The 11,340-nt window shown below is 28.5% G+C and overlaps 2 protein-coding genes across 2 annotated transcripts in view; both read right to left on the bottom strand.

Moving 5' to 3' along the window:
• LOC145242749 (protocadherin Fat 4-like) overlaps positions 1-11,340 on the bottom strand; it is a 212,420-nt gene that overhangs the window by 33,928 nt on the left and 167,152 nt on the right. The window lies entirely within an intron of this gene.
• Positions 91-11,198, bottom strand: LOC145242907 (protocadherin beta-16-like). The gene is made up of 4 exons (XM_080106019.1): positions 11,007-11,198; positions 5,290-7,736; positions 4,517-4,679; positions 91-411 (listed from the first exon to the last, which is right to left on the bottom strand). The coding sequence occupies exons 2-4, from the start codon at positions 7,720-7,722 to the stop codon at positions 146-148; spliced, it is 2,862 nt and encodes a 953-aa protein (XP_079962145.1). The 5' UTR covers positions 7,723-7,736; positions 11,007-11,198; the 3' UTR covers positions 91-145.

Raw genomic sequence — 11,340 nt, 5'->3', positions numbered from 1 at the left:
TTAAATCTAGCTTTTCAAGAAATAATTCAATATTTTATGCTTATTCATAGTTTTACTAGTTTGTTTGGTTATAAGCATTTCAACTAAATCTTTTTGTTTGTACATATCAGATCTACAAATAATTCAATTTCACTGATGTAGATAGCTACAGAGGTACTGGGGGTAAGGGTCTTGGATTTCTATAAATATTTCCTGTTGACGGGAGACTTGTATCAGAACAATTACTGTCTTCTGCCACAGAATCTTTGTTGTCATTGTTTTGTGAAATTGTTGGTGTATAGAATCCCCTGGCCACAATGGTTGTATCACTTGGATAGTTGACAGTCTGTCCCAATGGTCTCATCTCTGTTTCTTGTGCTGGCAATCTTCTTTCTTTTGATGGAGAATTGCAGTACTGGGAAGTATACATTCCTTAAAAATATAACCAATGTAAAATAATGAAACATCATTAAAGAGTAAATAATTAGTTTAGTATATTATTCTAATCAAATATGTAATTCTAACACTCATTTGATAAGCCAAGGACCTGACATATAGGTGGCACCACTAATAAAAAGTCTGCATAATATTTATAAAGTACTAACCTTCAAATGGCATATGTCAACATTCGAGCCCAATTAGATTATTAGATTACAAATTACAAGTATTTAAATGAAGCTACTCTTGCAAATTTTCAAAATAATGGAAAAATATGAGTTTCATGTATTGATAAAGCATTGCTTTCTAATAGAAAAAATACTATTCAAGTAAAACAATTGCTTGATAAGTATCATTCAAACTCTGTTCTGTTGGAAGTATGCTGACTTTAAATGTGATCCTACAACCACAACTGATACTGAATGCTCATGTTGCCTAAATACAGCAGTTGTCCCAGAAAATATCAAAATCATTTACAAATTCGTTATACGTATAAGGATGTTAGTAAAATCATCGAAAAGGTTTTTTATCAGTTCACATTACAAATTAAATATAGTTTTGTAAGTCAACAATCAAATATTTGTTAGCTGCAGTGAAAAGATTTCAGTTTGACTAAAACAAAATCATTTTTCAAACTAAGCCTTTTAATGTTCAAATTAGTGATGAGACAATTCCAGTATTTTTCCTAATTTTGATACAATTATCAATTATGTTCTAAATTCCTTATTCTGATACAATTATCAATTTCAATTTTATAGAATTATATAGCTGTTTTTTGCCTTTTGTTTTATTGCTATGTTTTCATAAAAATACACTTTTGTCACATTACATAATGTTAAATAGTATTCTGAGCAATGACGAAATTATTGCTGGTTGTGCACACACACATATGGAGCTGGATGCACACACGCAAATATTGTGGAAATCTTCAAACCAAGAAATGTCATCAAACATCATAACAATTGAAAGAAGTGAGCAGAAACTTTGAAATCAACATTCTTCAATTAACAAGTTTAGAAAACAGTCATATGTAAATCTGGCCTTGGACAAATTTAATAAGGGCCAGTGGAATGCGGCATGGAAAAATGAAATTCTTATCTAAAGTTTTTGTAAATAAAAACAAATGCCAGCCAAGGAAAAAAGTCATTTAGAGAGAAGAGGGCACCGAGATGACTAGTTGCCATTTTGTGTTACCCACAACACTCTACCATGCCCCATCTCTTTCTCTCTCCCTCCTAGCACATTGATAAAGTATTGAACAGAAAATAAATTGTCATTCCTTTTCATAAACTTATGCCAAGTGTTTTTTGTGTAACAACTAATTGTCTGATATCCATTCGGCAAGAACTTGAAACTCTATTTAACAGATTAAATAGACGACACGGTTAAAAACTAAAGGACTACAGTATAACATAACAATAAGTCTTTATCACTTTTTTTCTCAAAGTTGTTACCTGTAATTGATTGAAAATAATAAGACAACTAAAGATTTCTCTTTTGAAACAAAGCCGATTTGCAGTAGTTCATCATATAAGAAAATGTTATTAGAATTTTTCGAAAAATTTACTGTTTAATTTTTAGAAGGATCATAAGGTAAACCCAATTCACTATGATTAAGGTAAATTGATGACCTACACAAGAAAATGTCAACTCATACCACCTGGGGGTCAATTTATACCAAACTTACATAGTGAACTAACCTCTACCCTTTATCTAAATATTAAACAGATAAGTTTGTTTTTTGTTTTTTTTTTGTTTTTTTTTAATAATTTTAACATTTGTGGTGTCTGAAAAATTCAATACTTTTGATAAGGTAGGATATCTAAATCCAGTCAATTTGAATTGGAAGATCACAATTGAATCATGCAAATGATCTGCAAAGAACCTATAAATACAATACCAATTTTATTTTAATTTTTGCTAAGTATTAGATAAGTAAGATACATGTAACAAAAAATACTAGAAATACACAAAGTCACTCACTGGGAGTATTATTGTATTAATAGTTTCTTTGAAATTCAAAAGAAAAGTGTTTGAGTATCATTCATTTTTTCTTTTTTTTTTGTGATAAAATACACTATTATAGATACTTGAACTGGTTCATAAAGAAAAGTCCATTTCATTGAGTCTCATTTTTTTTCTGCTGACTTCATTGTGGTTGTTGCTAAGTAGATAAATAAGACACTTCGAAGGGAATGGTTACATATGTAGTTATTTTTGTCTGAAATTATTTCATCTTTGATCTAATATTCTTTGGTATTTAAAAAAAGAATACTGATGGCTTTATTCATGTTGTCTTAAAGGTGTAAGTTTGCTAGTGATTTGAAGGTAATAGAAAGCTTATTTAGGCTAAAATTCAAGATGGATGGCCAAATCTATCTAGAAAAATCTCTAAAACATGCTTACTTGTTTTCCCTAAACTTGGATATATTGGTTTTACACAATAACAAATCTGTATGACATAAAACGTTTTGTTTATCATAATACAAAGTTCTAAATTGAATAAATATATAATTGAACTTTTATGCCTACTCATCAACACCTGTTTTGATATTATCCTTTTTTGTTTCTCATCATGAAATAAAAAATCCTTTTAGACTGAGGGAATGAAAATTTTGTCCCTTCGGGAGAGCTAGATTTTTTTGTCTGTCTTGTGGGGAAGTAAGTAAATAGGGACTAAAAATTCCATTAACATTTCTTTCTATCTGTATGAAAAGGATATCTAAATTTTATTTTTTGTGTCAAAAAGTTCTTTATATATGATAAAAAAAAGTTTAAATATATTCCATATATTATGAAATTTTTTCCCATTAACACAAACATGAAAACTCAAAATCAAAGAAGAATTGAAACCAAAATGTGAAATTGTCACACATGGATATGAAAATCTTCAATTCACTTATACCTAATTGCTCTCCACGCCAAGCCTTTCCAAATGTTCAAAGTTTTGTTCACACCTTTTTCTCTTGTAAGGTTTTCCAATAATGAGGAAAAGACAAAACCCCTTTACATAATTCAAAAACAAATAAAAGCACAATAGCATAAAATAAGTGAATTTAATAAATTAATAAAGAATTAAAATTTTTCTTTTATAATCTAATTATCAATGATGATGTTTGTTAATATTTATTTCTTGACTAAAATGTTTTTTTAATTTTGAAAACATTTTTTGAACCTTCTAAATGTAATGGCACTTTTTAAAAGTTATTTGGAGAATTTATTAATAATTTAATTTTTTTATACATAAGTAATATAAATTTACTTTGTATCTTGATACTATCATAATAACACTGCACAATAAAATAGCACAGGTAGAAGGACACAGTGGAATAAATAGGGAAAATGTTTGATATAAATATTCACATGTTTAACAATTCGCAACTGAAGAAAATTGGGGATTACATCAACTGAATTGTTGTAAGGATGACATCCAAGATGAGAACAATGATCTGAATAATGCAAATATTTAGTTTGTTGTTTTCATGCAAATAAAATTGATTTCTCTATATTGAGGGAGGTGGTTAGGCTCTTTCCTCCCAAGTTTTCATCCACGTTTTTAATGATTTTCACACATAATCACCTAAAAAGTACAATCTCATTTTTTGAGTTGTGATGTTGGGGATTTACCTGATAATCCTCATCTACTTTTTAATTTGGATATAATTTTCTTTTTAATTAAACAAAATTTTTAATGTTTGCCTAAATCAAAGATTTTTATAAACTTTTTGTGAGATTTCCATCTATATTTTTTACTTATGCTATTTTAACAATGTCATTTTTTTGCCTAAATTCATTATTATGATCTATAAATTTTAGTTTTACTAGTTGTTTAAAATCAATAAATATTTATTTTATCATTAGTACCAGCAATTTAATATTAAGTTTAAAAAGAAAAATGAATTAAAAATCATTTTTTGGAATTTGAAATTAGGCTAAAAAATCTTTCCAATTCTGAGATGCCAAAATGTCCCCGAAAAGTCTCGATATTTGTCATATTCCCTTTCCCTATCACTATTTCATGAGAAAATAATTACAGAATAAAACAATGGATAAATAATTTGTGGTTAAAAAATTGAAAAATAAATAATTTAAGACTTACCTGTAACTTCTCTCTGTCTTGAATTTCCTTCCTTGTTGCTATTTCTGTTATCAGTATGAGATAATTTTGGTGATGAGTAATTCAGATATTCAGAAGAACTGGCTTGCTGAGGTTTATTTTTAGGATTATTTACAAGCAATCTTTCATCTTGAACATAGGGCTGCTGTATAAAATATGGTAAAAAATCAAATATTAATTTACTTTTTTATGTATGTGTGCACCATTAAGACTATCAAAGTCATGAATATATATTTATTTATTTTGAAATAATGAAATGATATAATTTTCACAGAAATAGGAAAATGTATCATTTAGCTTTGATGAAAAAATAAATGGTATATCATTTAGTGGGAATATATATTATCTAAGAAAAATAGGAGAATAAAATTAATCTGAAGTCTCAATTTATTTAAATATGAAAATGGCTGGGTACAAAGATATTTATCAGAAAAGAAATATAAGGTGATAGAATGTTTTTTTTTTTTATTCTATGCTATGTAACTTTTAAATTAATGAAGAATAAAAACAAAAATGTTGATGTATTTAAAATATACAGTAATATACTAATTATAAGTTATTGTTCATTGAACATAAAAGCTAATTTAGCAGTGTGATGAATACACCGAATGATAAATTATACATATTAATAAATTATGTTATTAATGAATGAGATGACATAAATAATGATGATAGACTTGTTAAGAAAGGTTTGTATATCAAATATATATAAATTCAAGAACATTAAATTAACTGCAAAAAAAAAAGTTATTTACCTGAGATTCAACATTCGTAGATGTTTGTGGAAGGGAAGCTGATCTTTGCTGCTGACTAGGGAGCTTTTCTGAAGAATGGGATTCTCTACTGTTTTGGTTAATATGTGCACTTCTTATTTTATCTGGTTGGCTTTTGTTTACATTGACAGCAGTTGGCCAAGATATTCCCTGCTTTGAAGGACACATCAAATGTCTCTGATCACTCATATATCTGCCACTTGGACCAACAACACCCACATTGGCTGGTGCCATTGCATGGGCATATGTGACATTTCTCTGATCATTACAGCGAATGATACACACAGAGATTGAAGCAGTAATGATGACTGCTACGGTCACTGCTACAACCGTAATAATAATGACTGATGTAAGATCAACTTTATCTTCAGTGATTGTATGAACGGCACTTAGCATTTCTGATGTTTTGTTGCTTACAGTCACAGTGAAAAACATACTAGTTGTTGCTGATAGAACTGGACTACCACTATCCTTGACAACAAACACTAGCTCATAGGAACCAGCATCTTTTTGCGCAAGCACTCGATTGAAAGTTAACAAACCAGTGTACTGGTTGATGGTGAACATCTGCTTGTCATTGCCTCTGATTATTTCATATTTTAGAAATGCATTCTCTTGACTATCTCCATCAGCTGCCTTTACACAAGTGATGTTCTTTGAATGATGCCGGTAATATACAACATCCATGTTATAAGGATTGACACTGGGAAATGTAAAATACGGAGCATTATCATTTTTATCAGTCACTTCAACAATGACATTGACTGTATTATTGAGAGATGGGATTCCATTATCTTTCACAAATACTTGAAACTTGTAAATGTTTTGAAACTCATGATCCAGTGACATAATGGCTGAAATCATGCCATCATCTTTGATTTTGAAAGGTAAGAACTGTTTGTTATTTGTGAGCAGAGAATAGGTGAGTTTCCCTCCAACTCCCAGGTCTGGGTCTGTTGCATTGATGAAGCCAACAGAAAATCTCGACTTCTCATTCTCTTCAATCAAGAACTTAAATGTCTCCATAGAGAACTGTGGCCTTACATCATTCACATCGGTGACTTTGATGGAGAACTTACTCTTACTTTGCAGTGGAGGAGATCCTTTATCTTGACAGCTGATGATAATTTCATGCTTTGCCTCTCTTTCTCTATCCAATGCTTTTTTCACAATTACTTGGTATTTCTTAGTGTCGAGACTTTGTAGTTTAAATTTATCATAATGCAGATTGCAACTCACTTCTCCATTTTGTCCAACATCATGATCAGTCACTTTTACATATGCAATAGAACTTCCAATTTTGATTCCTTCAGAAACTGATGTTGAATCTTTTCCTGATGCTGACAAGAACTTGAGATGAATAATTGGAGGATTATTTTGTTGGTTGATTACATTAACAATAACCATTGCAAGAGATTCAAGTGAAGGAATCCCACCATCTTTAGCCTCAACATATAAATGATGTGTTTGTATATTACTTGATGTAAATCTCTTCTCTAAGAAAATCTGTCCAGTTTGTTGATTGAGTTTAAAATTACTTTTAGCAACATCAGATGTTTTTGTACTGAAATGATAAGTGACTCTTCCATTTTTACCAGAATCTAAATCTGTGGCAGATAAAGTTGCAATGGAAGAAGTTTCACTTGGTTTGTTTTTTATTGAAACATTGTAAACATTTTGAGAAAAAATTGGTGAATTATCATTGATGTCTGTTACTGAAATGTGAATAAGTAAAATACTTTGTTTTGATGGTGATCCTCCATCTTTAGCAATCAATTGAATTAGATAAGACTCTTTCGCTTCCCTATCAAGTTCATCTTCTAAAACAATACTCAAATCTGATGTTCCATCGACTTTTTTTGTGTCAAACAGAGCAAATGGTTCTTTGTTAACTTTTTTTAATTTGTATGTTATTTTAGAGTTTATGACTCCAACATCTTTATCTATGGCATTGGGAATAATTACTTTAGTTCCTTTCTTATCATTTTCACCAAATTCAAGTGTAACTTGTTTATCAGGAAATTCTGGTTGATGATCATTTACATCCTCAATTATTACTTTGATTTCTAATATTCTGCTTATTGTACCATCTCTCTGAACAGCAACATCTATCATCACAAAACATTCTTTATTAAATGTACATAAAGATTCAGCATCCAATGTCTGTGCTGTATAAAGTTTTCCTGTATTTTTAGAAATCCGAAATAATGGAGAGCTGCTTGTTCCATCCTGTTCCATAAGACTGAATGCAATGAGATTTTGATCTTGTATGGCCACATCATCCATCACATTAGAATCGGCAGCAATGTCTCCAAGGTAAGTACCAGGACTTTTACCTTCTTCAACTTTGAAAGTCAAGTCAACGCTCAAACAATTGCACAAAAGCAATTGAAGAACATAGAATTGTATTAACATATTTCTTTTGTTTTCTGCAATATAAAACAATAAGGAACAATTATTAATTAAATATTTTTTCTAAATGAATACATTACAAGTATATTTTATAATAGAAATATTATATAGAAGTAAAATATAATTCCTAGTAAATTATAAAATAGTTATGTTAGCTAGTTTTTGATAGAACCAATATCTTATCTACCAATTTTTACAAAATATAGTCAACCTCCCTTAGCACAGATTAAAGCTATTTGTTCATCCACTTATATCTTAAATTTACATATCCTAATGAATTTTCTGTCTACAATATCTAATACTGTATCTATTAACTTATTTGTTATATTTGTATCAATTGTCACCGACTTAAATTAACCAAGCGTACTAATAATTTTTAATCTTAAATTTTCTGTCTTTTTTCTTGCCACTAGTTAATTAATTTTATCCTATTTTCACATATTTTGTAAAATCAGAATAATTCATATTTTTGAACACAAATGGCAGGGGTGAAAAAAATAGAGCTTTTTCTTCTTTTTCATCTGGTTTTGGTATTTTTTTTTTTTTTTTTACAAGGAGGTCACTTATCAAGGCCGGGAAGCCACTCTGGGGATAAGGGTTATTGCGTGTACAGTACGTTAGTGTTGAGATTTGATGAAGTGTCTTACTTAAAGCCTAAAAAGTTGCAATACTTGCCACTACTAAGGCGCACACATAAAGTGCCCTACACAAAATTAAGTTTATGCCATATGTTACGTTTTTAGAAAATACATTAAACATTTTTTTTTCAAATATCAGCATGAAATTATCATTGGATACAAAGCTATTCATGAATTTTTTTTAGTGATTTATACAGTAAATAGATAAAAAGTGTGTGAACTCTAAGGAAATGTTTGTGATCAGGTAATACATTTCAAACAAAAGAGAATGGAGATGACCACAAAACAAAAATGAAATTTTATATTTTTAGAAAACTTTAGTTCATAATACATTCATGTTAAGAAAAATATGAAATTCAATAATTTTTTTATAATAATATTTTACCAAAAATATGTAAATTCATGGAGAGAGTATCACAACCTGTGGGTCATTTGGGTCACACACATAACATATTAGAAATATCTTGTGTTAAGGCATCATCCTTTAGAGTAGTTAGAATAAATCAAATATGAATTACATGTACGACAAAATATGATCAAGTTATATTTTTGATAAATTTAATTACAAATAATAACAAACATCTTTGCCAAAGAGAGAATTTTTTTATCTCTTCTCTATATAAATAAAATGAACTCATTTTTTCCTGTCGGATTTTGACCTTAATAGGATTAAAAATCAAGATATTTCATGCAAATATAATATGCACAAACGGCAGAACAATATCTGAGGTGTGTTATAGGCTTATTATTTCTCAAATTCCTCGATAATCTTAGATTTCTATACTTTTTCTGCTGAGAAGTCACGGCCAAAATCGGTTAAGATCAATGGAAGTGGTAAAATATTTTCTCTCTAATAAATTCCTCCTCCCCCTGCCACCACTTAACACCGTTTGGGGATCGTTCACAAGGAACAGTTGAAAAGAGAACACCGGTTTGGCTTCGTAGTTCTTTCATGTGAAGTTATTTAAAATCACTAAACTAAGCTGAAGTGGTCTGTGGCGTAGTGGTTAGCGTGCTGGACAATTCACATTATATTTTCACGTTCGCGCCGACCTACCGTAGTCGTTTTTTTTTTTTTTTTCCTAAATAACTGGAATGGACTTTTCTTGGTGGCCGAACTGTTAACATTGCAGATGTTTTTTTTTTGTTTTTTTTTCACACTTTATTTTCCTACTTTTACTCATGACTCCGGGTTTGATCCTTCCTACTTACCTACCATAACATTTTTTAAAACTCCCCCCCCCGTCCCGGAAACAAACACTCGGGCAATGCCGGGTACCCCCGCTAGTGTAATATATTGCATGAATATATTGTTTAAATTTTGAAATTTCTAATTTGTATACTTATATTTTTTAAATTTATTCTTGGTTTAAAATGTAGAATATTGACTCAGACAATAAAACAATCATTTTTTGGATTTATAGGAAAAATAATAGTGTTAAAAATGACCTGGTAAAGTAAACACTGTTTACCTTGAAAATTGTAAAAATATATATATATATATATATATATACTTAGATTTTAAGAAATAAAATTATTTAAACTTGACAGAATTTATATTTTTTCAGAAGGAAAACATTGGAAGTATAAAAATCATCAATACAAAAAGCAGTTGTTAGGTATAACAGTGAGCTGGTATTGAAATTCATTTGATGGTTTTGATAATTCATTTTTAAATTTATTTTTAAAAATTGAATTTAAAATTTACATAAAAAAGGACATTAAATAATTCCACAAAGCTATGATAGAGTTTTTGTAATCAAATTTGTCACAAAATTTTTTTTAATGTAAATATATCAATAAAATAAAATAAAATTCTGACAAGTATTGAAAAATAATTTCTGAGGCCATAAAACCATTATCACTTTATTTTAATCAGTGAGATATATATTGCTAAAATTATAAGCAAAACAGTATCTTTTTTACTGAGAAAACTATTGAAAAAATGTTTTTTAATTAGAAATTAATTCTAAAAAATAGACTGATTTAATAATAAAGTCATAATTATTTTCAACATTTTATCTTGATTTAATATATAATATCAATAAATGAATACTATCATCTTAGAAAAAACACTGTATCTTTGCATTTTATCTTAATTGGACATTTATATTGACATGACCTCAGAATCCATTTTTATCTGATGAACTTACCAGTTCATGAAGAATTTTCATATGCACTTAGAAATATGAATAATAAAATTCTTAAATAAAAACAAATCTTTTTGATTCAGAATGAAGTAATATTATGTTGATATTTTTAATTTCTACATAATAAAATACAACAAAAATACTGCCAACTACAATTGTAACTTTTAATATTATATTCAATACACTGCATTTATAAACAGGTATGATGATTTTAGTAATGTAAATACTTGCTAAAATTAATTGAACAAATCATTTTTAAATCATAATGCACAATCGTAACCAAACATTTATCAATAATAGTAAAATATGTAAATAGTTGCAAGTAAGGGATTCTTTCAGATTTTAATTTTCACGAATTTAACAAAATTTTTGTCCTAAATAATCTAAAGAGAAATGTAAAAAAATGACAATTTATCACCAAAAAGTGTTGAAATAAAGCAACTTTTCTTTATATCTGATACAAGAAACAATAAAAATAATAAACAAAAAATCATCTTACCTTTTTGAAATTATTAGTAATTATTTTGAGATGAGATGAATAAAGTACATTCTTTTTCAAAAATTCTGAAGTTGTAGTTTTGTATGAATGTTATACAAAACAAAAGTCTGTGATTATTTGCACTGATGTAAGAAAAAGTACAGCAGTCCTCGTGAATTTGTTGTGTGAGCAATGGCTGCCACAATTCATAATGGCTATTGTCATTGAAAAATTTACATCTTTAAATTTGATTTTGATTTTTTTTTTATTTAAGTTATTTTTTATAGTGAAATATTTAGAAATAAATATTAAGAAAAAAAAAACAATCAATAAATTTTATTTAAAAAAAAAATCT

Source organism: Euprymna scolopes, chromosome 21, assembly GCF_053919585.1.
Source record: "Euprymna scolopes isolate OS-2025 chromosome 21, ASM5391958v1, whole genome shotgun sequence".
Taxonomy (NCBI): Eukaryota; Metazoa; Mollusca; class Cephalopoda; order Sepiida; family Sepiolidae; genus Euprymna; species Euprymna scolopes.
The sequence above is the reverse complement of the archived record's forward strand: the minus strand, read 5'-3'. Positions and strand labels throughout refer to the sequence as shown.